Source organism: Acartia tonsa, chromosome 1, assembly GCF_053477335.1.
Source record: "Acartia tonsa isolate MP-2025a chromosome 1, ASM5347733v1, whole genome shotgun sequence".
NCBI lineage: Eukaryota > Metazoa > Arthropoda > Copepoda > Calanoida > Acartiidae > Acartia > Acartia tonsa.
This window is the reverse complement of record NC_137260.1, coordinates 2,586,922-2,601,035: the sequence shown is the minus strand read 5'-3', so window position 1 is coordinate 2,601,035 and position 14,114 is coordinate 2,586,922. Positions and strand designations below refer to the sequence as shown.

At 30.3% G+C, this 14,114-nt stretch overlaps 1 protein-coding gene and 2 long non-coding RNA genes across 3 annotated transcripts; all 3 read left to right on the top strand.

Moving 5' to 3' along the window:
• Positions 1 to 823: 823 nt before the first annotated feature.
• Positions 824 to 4,434, top strand: LOC145328573 (uncharacterized). Its single transcript, XR_013882523.1, has 3 exons — positions 824 to 911; positions 2,225 to 2,321; positions 3,588 to 4,434. It is a non-coding gene; the product is annotated as an uncharacterized LOC145328573 (long non-coding RNA).
• Positions 4,435 to 4,549: 115 nt separating this feature from the next.
• Positions 4,550 to 8,805, top strand: LOC145328446 (uncharacterized). The gene is made up of 3 exons (XM_080172174.1): positions 4,550 to 4,645; positions 5,391 to 5,481; positions 7,654 to 8,805. The coding sequence occupies exon 3, from the start codon at positions 7,678 to 7,680 to the stop codon at positions 8,518 to 8,520; it is 843 nt and encodes a 280-aa protein (XP_080028300.1). The 5' UTR covers positions 4,550 to 4,645; positions 5,391 to 5,481; positions 7,654 to 7,677; the 3' UTR covers positions 8,521 to 8,805.
• A 413-nt stretch (positions 8,806 to 9,218) lies between these two features.
• Positions 9,219 to 10,429, top strand: LOC145328526 (uncharacterized). Its single transcript, XR_013882499.1, has 3 exons — positions 9,219 to 9,305; positions 9,800 to 9,882; positions 10,223 to 10,429. It is a non-coding gene; the product is annotated as an uncharacterized LOC145328526 (long non-coding RNA).
• The last annotated feature ends 3,685 nt before the right edge of the window (positions 10,430 to 14,114 follow it).

Here is a 14,114-nt window from a genome sequence, read left to right as displayed (position 1 = left end):
TGAGAGCTGACAATATTGAAGAAAATATTAAACAAGAAATAAAAGATCCTCTTTCTTGTGAACAGAATTATGATAAAGATTTTCACTTCCAATCTCCTGGTGCATCTGAATCCTAACTTCAGAGAATCAAGGCTACATACATACATACATGATAAAGATAGAATTAATACTATTGATATTGTTCATCATAAAATATAAACCTTTAATTATCATAGGATACAAATGTTTATTTAGAGAGACAAGATTAATGCTCAATTCAAGTAAAAATCAAAATCTTATTTTTCACATTAAAAATCTGCATTTTATCTTTATTTGTTGCCATTTTTTAATTCATTTATAAATAGGTAGCTATTGTGTTTATTTCAATTAGTATGCGATATAATTTTTTTATGTTGTGTCTAAATTATAAATATACTTACTTTACACTTGGTTTTACAGGATCTCCACATTAATCCTGTCTCCATTTTATTTGAATTAGAACTTTAAATGTTCATAAATGATTCTTTACATGAATGATTTATTGTTTTCCAGTATATAGACTTTAATAAATTTTTGTCCAAGCTTTTGTGTTTATTTCAATTGATATGTGAATATTGATTATTTTATGGTGTTCTAAATTCTAAATATACTTACTTCACACTCAGTTTTACATTATCTCCACATTAATCCTGTCTCCATTTTATTTGAATTACAACTTGATGTTTAAAAAACCTTTTTATACATAAATGATATTAATGTTTTCCAGTATAAAGAAAATCATTAATTTGTTTATTTATATTGTAGTGTAAATAAAATAATTGTCAAATGTAAATATAATATTTTCAGACTAATTTATAATAAAATAAAAATGCACAGAGTGTAGATATCAATAAGAAACAAGTTTTAAAGTAAATCTGTTTACAAACACACAGGTTATTCACTTTATTACTAAATATTTCTATAATTAGGGTCGGTCAGTCTGTACCTCCGTTCGTCCGTCCGTACTTATGTCCGTAATGCTAAACTCTTTTATTAATACATGTTAGAATTGTTTTTTTTAACTTTGCTTGATGGTTGCTATAAAGGTTAGGTAAGATTCAGGAATCGTAGTAACTCTATAATCGTTACAAGAAAGTCCCTGCGTCCATTGAAAAATTGCTGAGTTTTAATTTTTGATAAAAAATTTTTGTGTGATAATTTTGATGTATTCTTTTTGGAAGAATGATTCCTAGGACAAAAAATTACAATATTGTAAGCAAGGCATCTTTATAATCAAATCCAAAAAAAATCAAGTATGTCCTCTAGTGTATCCTGTTTTTCGGCAATATTGCAACAAAATGTTAAATTTTTTTGTACTTACAAATTAATGTTCTCACACTCAAAAAAGTTGTAGCTCGTTTGTCCTTTCTTTTGACTTTAGAGCTTTGCTTTTATGGATGTTGTCATCCTTATTTTATTACTAAATGTTGTATCCCAATATAGAGGGTCATATCTCTTAGGTAGAGCCACAACCCCCTTCACCTTCCTAAGGGCTTAAAAGCGTTTTTTTAGGGGGGCATTGCTTAACTTCCCCAATTGTTGTAGCTGTTTACAAGATTTTTGTGAACATTAATATTCACTATTTAGCCAAATAAGGGGCTGTTGATCTTCGCAGATAAAAACAAGCTAAAATCTTGTTAGATGCTTGTCAAGGACCTCCAAGCTTTTTTTTAAGGGTGTTGGGGTAATTTTTTGTAACAGGTTATAACCCGCATTTTAGGTGTGAAATTGTACCTTATTTGTAAAAACCAAGTGTTTTTAACTATGGTAAGAAGCACTTGCAAATGTTTTTAGAGGTTTCAAAGGGTTTAGTTGGAGATGTGGGGGGCGAGGGGTAAAATCTAATATAATCCCAAACATTATACAGAGCTTTTTGGGGGGGGAGGTGGGGTGAGTGGCAGGAATTTCACTCCTTAACTAACTTACCTATAATATCCATTCAATTTAGATGACAATATTTCATTTCACTTTTATTAATCCAAATCTTTTCTTGATTCTATTCAAGTTTCTCATTTATCTAAACAATAATTTGTCGCCAGAATTTTCTTTAAAATAACTCCACACCCTTTATAAATAAAACATTTGCTTGTCCAGTTTCTGATTGAAAAGGGGAGGAGTCCGCGTTAAGCATCTTGATTAAGTAAATGGGCGGAGATTTTGTGAGGTTTTATTATTAGACAAGAGTTAACTATTGTTTTTATTTTAGATTGATAATTGAATGAATGTCAGTCAGCAACTAACATTTCCAGAAAACAGAGAGAAATCCACAGAGGAATATTGATTGTGGAATAAACTCACAAAAGGTACTTTAATTTCTTATCATATTTTATGTGCAAAGCCTTTTTCCAATTTTGACCGTGTCTGTCCGTAATAAGTTCACATTTATTCTGTTTGAGCCGCTAAATTACATTAATATTAAATAATGACAAAATGATATATGTACAGTACAATGTTAAACAATTTATAAAACTTCATATAAAATATCATGTAATAATGCATGATAATAAATAATGGGGAGGAGTCTGCCTTGATCATAATATTTAAGTAAATGGGCGGAGATTTAGTTTAGCTTTTCTTTATAAACAAGATTGTTTATGATTTTGGTTGACAAAAGTATCATTGTCAGTCAGCAACTAACATTCACAGAGAGAAATCCATTATACAGATCTACTTTCTATCATAAGGTATTTATATTATTTATGCTTTATGTCATTACTCCAGACGCATTATCTTATGCTATTCAATGCTTAAGTTTAAAAGCAAAGTTTACCTATAATTAAGGTCGGTCCGACCGTACCTATGTCCGGAATGGTAAGCTCTTTTCATTAATTTAGTCATGTTAGAATTTTTCTTTTAATTTCAAACTTGGTATGGTTATTCCTGTAGTAGTTAGGTACGATTCAGAAAGCGTAGCAACTATATAATCATTAAAAAAATGTATGTCTTATAATTATCCTATTCATCATATTTTTGGAATACTAATTCCTATTACAATAAGGTACAATATTATAAGGAATCATCTCCATAATCAAGTTCTAAAAATGTAGACATGACCTTAATTAAGCAGTTTTGCAACAAATTAATTTTCTTTAGACATATACATTATATTCTGATTATTCAGTTCTGACACTCGTGTTAATTTTTGTTTGTCCTACCATTTCATAGATATGCCGTTATATATGTGGTCATTCATGTTTTGGAAATAAATCGCACCTATTCTATTTATCACTTGATGTGTTGGTCTGTCTGTACTGCTCTGTTTCAAATTTTTATAAGAAATATGCCTTTCCCACCTTTTATCAAAGATAGATTGCAGATTTTTCTCAGTGGTCCCCAAAGTTTTATAATAACGTTTTATTATTCGTTTGCTTAACAACATTGGGGACACTCTATGACAACAACTTGAATATGACTTTTACAATTTGTATTTCTTGTCTGACCGCCTGTTTTTCTTGCTTTGCTTCTATGGAAGTTGTTATCCTAGTTTCAGTTTTACGTGAATGTTGTATTTATTTAAAATGTTGGAAAAACTGTAATTTATGTTTTTATCAATAAAAATAATATTTTAGGAGATTGAGAGAGGATATACCAGTATGAATACCTGTGATATTTGTAAAAAGAATTTTACATGCAAATCTGCTTTGGTTCTTCATATGAGGATTCATACAGGAGAGAAACCATTCTCATGTGATCAATGTGAAAAGACATTTTCTCAAAATAGTGATTTGACTAAACATAAAAGAGTTCATACCGGCGAGAAGCCATATTCTTGTGATCAATGTGAAAAGGCATTTTCTGATAATAGTGATTTGAGTAGACACAAAAGGATCCATACAGGTGAGAAGCCATACTCATGTGATCAATGTGAAAAGACATTCAGACAAAGTAGTGAATTGACTTACCACAAAAGAATCCATACTAGTGATAAACCATACTCATGTGATCAATGTGAAAAGACCTTTTACAGAAGTAGTCATTTGACTGAACACAAAAGGGTTCATACAGGAGAGAAGCCATACTCATGTAAACTATGTGCCAAACATTATGCCTCTAGTTCAGAGTTATCAAAACACAAAAAATCTGTTAAACATTTAGTAATGATGAAAAACTGTAATAATAAAGTTCCACCTTTTGAAACTATTGATTTAAATAAATGTGAAGAAGTTTATATCAAGGAGGAAATTAAGGAAGAAGAAATATTTGATGAAGATCCTCTCTCTTTCCAGATGAGAGCTGACAATATTGAAGAAAATATTAAACAAGAAATAGAAGATCCTCTTTCTTGTCAACAGAATTATGATGAAGATAGAATTGATACTATTGATATTGTTCATCATAAAATATAAACCTTTAATTGTAATTCAATACAAATGTTTATTTAGAGAGACAGGATTAATGCTAATTGCTCAGTTCAAATCAAACTCTAAATCTTTAATTTTCTGTGAATAATTTTGTTGTTTTAAAACATAATGACAATCATTAATTTAATTGTTTCTGTGTGAATAGGATATTTATCAAATATATTATTTTCAGATAGATATTTATAATACATAAAAATGCACCAAGTATAGATAGCAATGTTACAAAGAAAACAAGTTTCCTACCAATATTGTTTCTAAATGCACAGGTCATTTATTTTTATTCATACTTAAGGCTCCACATTATTCTCTAACGGGTCCAACTTAATATAATTTACATGGCTGGTTCTAGAAATATGATTCCTCCTCGAGAGCCAGCACCGCTGGTACGTCTAGCGATAACTTTCTCCTTGTTCTTGTTCACTATTGTTCATTGTTAAAAAGTTTTATGAGATTTAGAAATTTTAATCATAGACAATTAAACCCTTTAATCTCGGTGTAGAGGGAAAAGACATAGACGAAAGATAGAAATTTGCTAGAAGAAAAGACAAGAGTTATATACCTTTTTGTTTTATTAAGCCATATGCCCCCGTGCCAACTTCAAGGCTTTTTGTATTTATGACACCCTCTTAAACCACCTAGTAGTCTAATGCACCCTTTCGAGCAGCAAATTAAGGGGGAATGGACTTAAAAGGCCATATGGTACAAAAGACCTAATCCTACAAAAGGCCTAAATTAAATATAGAATAAATTCAAGGAATACAGCATCCATAAACCTGCGGGGCTACTTAACATTACCTAACCCAACTTAAGAATGTAGGGTGGGTGGGTTAGGTCTTTATTTATTCGATGTTTTTTTTCATAAAGATGAAAATAATTTCCCGCCAGAATAAGTTTCTGATTAGGTATTAGTAGGAGGAGTCTGCGATGAGCATCATTATTAAGTAAATGGGCATAGATTTAGTTTAGCTTTATTATAAATAAAACAAGAATAAACTATTGTTTATGTTTTAGGTTGATAATAGAATCAATGTCAGTCAGCAAACAACATCCATAATGAACAGAGAGAAATCTGCAAAGGAATTTTGAAATAAACTCATGAAAGGTACTTTAATTTATTTTCATATTTTATGTGTGGAGCAAATCTATAATATTGTTGTCCGTTGTATTGGTCTATACGTACACAATCAGATCAACATTTTAAAAATCTATATCATCAAATGATGATTGATAAATAATATTATTCGCCAGAATATTTTTTATTTCAAAATAACATTACAACCTTTTAACAAAAACAATTGCTTGTCCAGTTTCTGATTACAGGTGGGAGGAGTCCTATTTGAGTATCATATTTAAGTAAATGGGCAGAGATTTTGTTGCACCTTAATTTAATGCATATAACTATTGTTTATGATTTAAGTTGATAAATGTATCATTATCAGTCAGTAACTAATAATTACAGTGAACAGAGAGAAATTCATTATACAGATCTACTTTATATTATTTGTGCCAGACTCATTCTCTTATGCTATTCAATGCTGATGTTTAAAAGCAAAGCTTTTCAATAATTAAGGTCGATCCGTCCGTACCTCTGTCTGGAATGGTAAGCTCTTTTCATTAATTTAGTCATGTTAGAATTTTTCTTTCAACTTCGAACTTGGTATGGTTATTCCTGTAGTAGTTAGGTACAATTCAGAAAGCGTAGCAACTATATGATAATTTTAAAAAGTGTATGTGTTATAATTATCCTATTCATTGGATTTTTTGGAATACTGATTCCTGTTACTACTAAGTACAATGTTAGAAGGAAGCATATATCTCTATGATCAAGTTCTTATCTTGTAATTAAGCAGCTTTGCAACAAATTAACTTACAAATTTGTATAGACTTTATATTATGCTTATTCAGTTCTGACATTCTTAATGTGTTAATGTTCATTTGTCCTACCATTTCAGAGCTTCGCTGTTATGAATGGTGTCGTTCTTGTTTTTTTTTAATTTGCTGTCAATTTCGCACCTATTCTATATATTACTTGATGTGTTGGTCTGTCTGTACTGCTTTGATTCATAAGAAATATGGGGTATAGTCCTTTCCACGACATCCCTCCATAAGGGGCGATTAGTCGTATTTTTAAAATGGCTTTTTATAGGTTATTTTAGGTTAGGTTAGGTTATATTGTGTTAGGTGATTGCCCCACAGGGTTAGGTAATTGGCCCCGCAGGGTTAGAGCCCCCCGCAGGGGCTAGAAATAGGAGAAAAGCTACTGTGAAAAATACGACGAATTGCCTCTTATGGAGGGATGTCGTGAATATGCCTTTCCTTAGCTTTTATCAAAAATAGATTGCAGATTTTTCTCAGAGGTCCACAAAGTTTTATATAATAATGTTTCCTTATTCATTTGCTGAACAACTGCGGGAATAATAGTGAATTTTAATTGTTTGATTCATTAACTAGAGTGTTCAATCGTTTTAAAAACTAATTTTTATCTACAGAAGGGGTAATTATATGCATTATCATAAGGAATGCTTATCAATATTATTGGCCATTGTCTTTAGATACCTGGATTTTTCTGCTAGTCTGATTTTGTTGAGCTTGGATTTTTATAGATATTGCCATTAATGTTTTTCTTATATAATAACAATTTAGTTCTATGTGAATTTATTATTTATATTTACCGCCCTAAATCATATACCTCCTTGGATGGGGGTAAAGGGGTGTTTACAAACCTCAAACTTTGAAATCCCTTATTTCACTCCCCTGACTCAAATATTAAATTCTAACTCCGCCCATTTATCATTGATTTTTTAGAACAATAGTAGTAGGAGGAGTTGTTTATTAAATATTATAAACATCAATTATAATAACAAAACCAAGGGGCGGGGTTGGTTGGGTTATAAAACAAAAATGTTGTTATTTCAAGTTTGTCAGCTTCGCTTTTTATAAATATTGTCATCCTTGTTTATTACTTTCTTTCTACAATTTTAAAGCGAAGCTTTTTTACATTGTCTGTACGTCTGTAACAGAAGCTCTTCATGTCATAATTGTCCTGAAAATTTCTTTTACAATAAGTATAGGATCTGTAAAATTGTCTATTAAAAAATATTTAGCTTTATTGACAACAACTTTTATAATTTGCTTGTCTGTCCGTCTGTTTCTTCTTGCTTTGCTTCTATGGAAGTTGTCATCCTTGTTTCAGTTTTAACCTGAATGTTGTGTTTATTTGAAAATATTGGAAAAACTATATAATATGTTTCTATTAATTAAAATAATATTTTAGGAGATTGAGAGAGGATATACCAGCATGAATACCTGTGATCTTTGTAACAAGAATTTTAAAGAGAAATCTAAATTGGTTGTTCATATGAGAGTTCATACGGGAGAGAAGCCATACTCGTGTAATCAATGTGAAAAGACATTTTCTCAGAATAGTCATTTGACTAAGCACAATAGAATCCATACAGGGGAGAAACCATTCTCATGTGACCAATGTGGAAAGACATTTTCTCAAACTAGCCATTTGACTCAGCACAAAAGGGCCCATTCGGGTGAGAAGCCATTCTCATGTGATCAATGTGAAAAGACCTTTGCAACTGGTAGTCACTTGACTTTACACAAAAGAGTTCATACTGGTGAGAAGCCATACTCGTGTGATCAATGTGAAAAGACATTTAGAACTGCTGGTGAATTGACTGTCCATAAGAGAAGCCATACAGGTGAGAAGCCATTCTCATGTGATCAATGTGAAAAGACCTTTGCAACTGGTAGTCACTTGACTTTACACAAAAGAGTTCATACTGGTGAGAAGCCATACTCATGTAAACTTTGTGACAAACATTATATCTCTAGTTCACATTTATCAAGCCATCAAAAATCTGTTAAACATTTAGAAATGATGAAAAGCTGTAATGATGCAGTTCAACCTTCTGTATCTATTAGTTTCATAAAATGTGAAGAAGTTTATATCAAGGAAGAAATTAAAGAAGAAGAAATATTTGATGAAGATCCTCTCTCTATCCAGATGAGAGCTGACAATATTGAAGAAAATATTAAACAAGAAATAGAAGATCCTCTTTCTTGTAAACAAAATTATGATGAAGATAGAATTAATACTATTGATATTGTTCATCATAAAATAGAAATATAAACATTTAATTGTCATAGGATACAAAAGTTTATTCAGAGAGACAGGATTAATGCTCAATTCAAATAAAAATCTAAATTTTTTTTTTTTCATTAAAAATCTGCATTTTATTTTTATTTGTTGAAATTTTTCAAAATGTATTACTTTACACTTTAATTTACAGGATCTTCACATTAATCCTGTCTTCATTTAATTTGAACTAAAACTTGTATTTAAATGATTTTTTACCTGAATGATATTATTGTTGTCCAGTATAAAGACAAACCATTTATTTTTTTATTTATCTTGTAGTGTAAATAAAGTAGTCCAATGTAAATACAGTGTGTTTTTTTATGAGAACTTTTTTAAAAGCAATTTTACCCCACTTATAACTATTAGAATTTAATGATTAACGGCTTATTTTCTTCGTTTTTTATAACCATTTTTAGAACATCAAAAAAATATTTCAGTTTTTATTTAAAAAGTACAGTAAAATAAAAAATTCAAATCTTAGGTGTCAACATCTAAAAAAGGTTTTAGCGCATTTTTCTTAAGCTCAAATCTTCTACCCTTTGCAAGAAAAAAATTGGATTTATGTTCTATAAATGGTTATAAGAAACGAAGAAAATAAGGCATTAATCATTAAATTCTGTTAACTATAAGTTGGGTAAAATTGCTTTCAAAAAAGTTCTCATAAAAAAAACACACTGTATATTATTTTCAGAGTAATTTATAACAAATAAAAATGCACAGCATATAGATATCAACAAGGAAGAAGTTTTCTACTATTTTTGTTTACAAAAACACAGGTTATTCTTTTTTAATAATCCTGACATGCGTATGTTGGTACGTCCGTTCAAATGTTTAAGTAAATTAACAATAAACTTTTAACTTTGACTAAGTATAGTAGGGTTAGAAGAATGGTTCTTTTAGTTTAAAAATAGTCTAAGTGAGCCGGTCATTCATATGTTGGTATGTCCATCTTGTACACTATGACCGTCTGAATTCTGCCATTTGTATGTCCATCAGTCCGTCTAATAGGTATACGTTATGTGCAAAGTAAATATTATTGTCTGTCACCCTGTAATCATTAAAATAAACTTTGAATTGGTGAAACAGCAATATTACAACATAAATTGACATGTGTACATTTTAAAAGCTATTTCTTATATATATAGACAATAATTTGCCGCCAGAATTATTAAAAGTAGGAGGAGTCTTCGTTGAGTCTCATGTTTTAGTAAATGGGCGGAGATTACTCTATTTTATATAAAACAAGAGTTAACTATTGAATATATTTTAGGTTGATTATAGAATTATTGTCAGTCAGTAATTAACTTTCACAGTGAACAGAGATAAATCTGCAGAGGCATAAACTCATGAAAGGTAATTTAATTTCTTATGTTTTATGTGCAAAGCAAATCCATAATGCATTGTGTCGTACGTACGTACACAATAAGATTACATTTGTTCTGTTTTAGCCTCTATAATCTAATATAATAACAAATTACCATTTTTACATTTAAAAACCTACTCATGTAATAATGAATAATAAACAATAATTTGCCGCCAAAATTTTTATTTAAATAATATCACCACCCTCTAACAAGAGTATTTACTTGTCTAGTTTCTGATTAAAAGTAGGAGGAGTCTATGTTGAGCAACAAAATTAAGTAAATGGGCGGAGATTTAGTTTACGTAGAGTTAACTATTATTTATGATTTAGGTTATTAACGTCAGTCAGCAACTAACATTCACAGTGAACAGAGAGAAATCCATTATACAGATCTACTTTGTATCATATGGTATTTATAGTTTTTTGGGCTTTACGTCATTAATTCAGAGATTGTTAGGGTTACATCTGTTCTCTGATCTATAAATTTATTAGTAAAGAAGTATAATCATACAACTATCTGGTTCCAGTGGTGGGGACCATTCAATTCTGCTAGCATATTTCGTTTTCCTCTTTTATAGCGACTTAGCTGTTTTAACATTTCAGATGGTAGAGGCTGATTTTTAAAGACCCAATTAAAAGTCCCCACCCCATGAACGTTGAACATACATTTTTTAACCCCAGACCTTTCTATTCTTTTACTTAAATATCGAACTCATTATGCATTAGTTAAAGTATTTTCAAAAACATATAAAAATATTTTACCGGTTTTCAACCAGTATGACTTATGACGATTCTAACGGTATGCATAACATTTTTCTGCTATACACAGGCACAAGGCACAATGTTATAAGTAAGCATGTCTATAATCAAGTTCTTATCCTGTAATTAAGCAGCTTTGCAACAAATTTATTTATAATTTAACCTTAGACATAAACATTTTTATTCTTTCATCCTTATTTTGTAAATAATTTGCCGACCATACCGGAATATCGCACCTATAAATCACTTGATGTGTTGGTCTGTCTGTACTGCTATGATTCAAATTTTTATAAGAAATGTGCATCTTCTCATCTTTTATCAGATAGATTGCAAATTTTTCTCTGAGGTCCCCAAAGTTTTATAATAACGTTTTCTTATTAGTTTATTTAACAACTTTGGGGACACTAGTGAATTTTGATTGAGAGATTCATTAAGTTGATTGTTCAATTGTTTAAAAACTAATTTTAATCTACAGAAGGAAATTATGTGCATTATCATTTATTCTATTCTGGTTTATTTGAGCTTGGCTTTAATAGATGTTGTCATCAATGTTTTTCTTGTATAAAAAAAATGTCCAGTGAATGTATTATTTATATTTACCGCCTTAAATCATAGACATTCTAGGTTACCGCCCTAACTCATATACGTCCTGGGATGTGTGTAAAGGGTGCTCAAATTGTTCTAATGATTCATTTAATAATATTTAAGGGATCTGTAAAATTGTTAAAGAAAGGTCTTTTGTTCTTTTAAAATTATTTAGCTTTATTGACAACAACTTTAATATGACTTTTACAATTTTTATTGCTTCTTTGACCTTCTGTTTTTACTTCCTTTGCTTCTGTGGATGTTGTTATTCTTGTTTCAGTTTTTACCTGAATTTTGTGTTTATTTGAAAATATTGGAAAAACTATATTTTATGTTTTTCTTAATAAAATTAATATTTCATGAGATTGAGAGAAGGTATACCGGCATGAATACCTGTAATGTTTGTAACAAGAATTTTACAAAGAAATCTAAATTTGTTGTTCATAGGAGGGTTCATACTGGTGAGAGACCATACTCATGTGATCAATGTGAAAAGACATTTTCTAAAAATAGTGATTTGACTAGACACATAAGGATACATTCTGGTGAGAAGCCATACTCATGTGATCAATGTGAAAAGACTTTTTCTCAGAATAATGCTTTGACTTTACATAAAAGACTACATAATGGTGAAAAGCCATACTCATGTGATCAATGTAAAAAGACATTTTCTCAAATTAGTAATTTGACTGTACATAAAAAGACCATACAGGTGAAAAGCCATTCTCATGTGATCAATGTAAAATACATTTACATCTGGTGGTGACTTGACTAAACACAAAATGATCCATACAGGTGAGAATCCATTCTCTTGTGATCAATGTGAAAAGACCTTTGTAACTGGTAGTCACTTGACTGTCCATAAAAGATCCCATACGGGTGAGAAACCATACTCATGTGATCAATGTGTAAAGACTTTTGCAACTGGTAGTCACTTGACTGCCCATAAAAGAGTTCATACTGGAGGGAAGCCATACTCATGTGATCAATGTACAAAAACATTTTCTCACAATGAAAGTTTGACTTACCACAAAAGAGTTCACACAGGAGATAAGCCATACTCATGTAAACTTTGTGACAAATATTATACCTTTAGTTCCTTGTTATCAACGCATAATAAAACCACTAAACATTTAGAAATGATGAAAAGCTGTAATAATACAGTTCAACCTTCTGTATCTATTAGTTTAATTAAATGTGAAGAAGTTTATATCAAGGAAGAAATTAAAGAAGAAGAAATATTTGAAGAGGATCCTCTCTCTATCCAGATGAGAGCTGACAATATTGAAGAAAATATTAAACAAGAAATAGAAGATCCTCTTTCTTGTCAACAGAATTATGATGAAGATAGAATTGACACTATTGATATTGTTCATCATAAAATAGAAATGTAAAAATCATATTTGTTAAGAAATAAAATGCTTATAGGTATTAATGTTTTAGACTTTTAACATGCTATTTTCATGACTTTAATTAATTTTTGTACATTCTTTTACATAATTTTGTTGTGTAAATAAAGTATTTTTCTAATTAAAATATTTTATTTGTAAATAAAGTATTTTTTTAATTAAAATATTTTATTTTCAGAATATTATTTAACAAGAAAATGAACAAAGTATAGATATCAATGATGAAGAGCTTTTCTACAATTAAAAATTTTAGGTTTTTGTTTTTATAAAAAAATCGTCTCAATATCTCTGAAAATAGGCTCAGAACTTAAAATTTTAGTGTTTGGGGGTCTTTTGCTCCACTAGCCCCTTTAAGGGAAAGTCCCAGAATGAAATTTGTAATGGCTACTTAGTTCGGTTTTGTAAAAAAAAATTTCATAAAAAAAAATCATCTCAATATCTCTGAAAATAGGCTCAGAACTTAAAATTTTAGTATTTGGGGGGCCTTTTGCTCCACTAGCCCCTAGAAGGAAAGTCCCAAAATGAAATTTGTATTGGCTACTTAGTTCGGTTTTGTTAAAAAGTGTTTTCAGTAAAAAAAATCGTCTCAATATCTCAGAAAATAGACTCAGAACTTAAAATTTTAGTGTTTGGGGGTCTTTTGCTCCACTAGCCCCTTTAGGGGAAAGTCCCAAATTTCAATTTTTAAAGTTTTACAGGTCCAATCATATAAGAGCGCTTACAAAAAGAATTAGGTTGATAACTATAAAAACAAGCCCAAACGGCCAGGGCAAAATTTGGTATTGAATTTCATTTCCTATAACTGTACAAACTCCCCCCCCCCCCCCTTAATAATCCATCCATCATGAACAAGTGTCATATCTGCTGCAAGGAATTCTCTACAAAGAGTAGTTTAACAAGACACATGAGAATTCATACAGGAGAGAAGCCATTCAAATGTGATTTTTGTGAAAAGGCATTTGCTGACAGTAGTGACATGACTAAGCACAAGATGATCCATACAGGTGAGAAGCCATACTCTTGTGACACATGTAAAAAAACTTTCTGTACAAATAGTGAGTTAACTGTCCATAAGAGGATCCATACAGGTGAGAAGCCATACTCATGTGATATATGTAAAAAAGCTTTCTCAAACCAAAGTTATTTAATTGTCCATAAAAGGATTCATACAGGAGAGAAACCATACTCTTGTGATTCATGTGAAAAAGCTTTCAGTTCGAACGGTGAGTTAACTAAACATAAAAGGTTCCATATAAAAGAGTTAACAGAAGATAAAGCAGGTAAAAAGACATACGCCTGCGATTTATGTGAAAAATCATTCATACAGCTAAACCATTTGACTGCACATAAAATATTTCACATAGGAGAGAAACAATTCCAGTGTAAATTGTGCAAAAAATCATTTTGCTCTAATTCAGACTTGTCTCTGCACAACAGAACTGCTTCACATCTTGATATGTCACACGCAT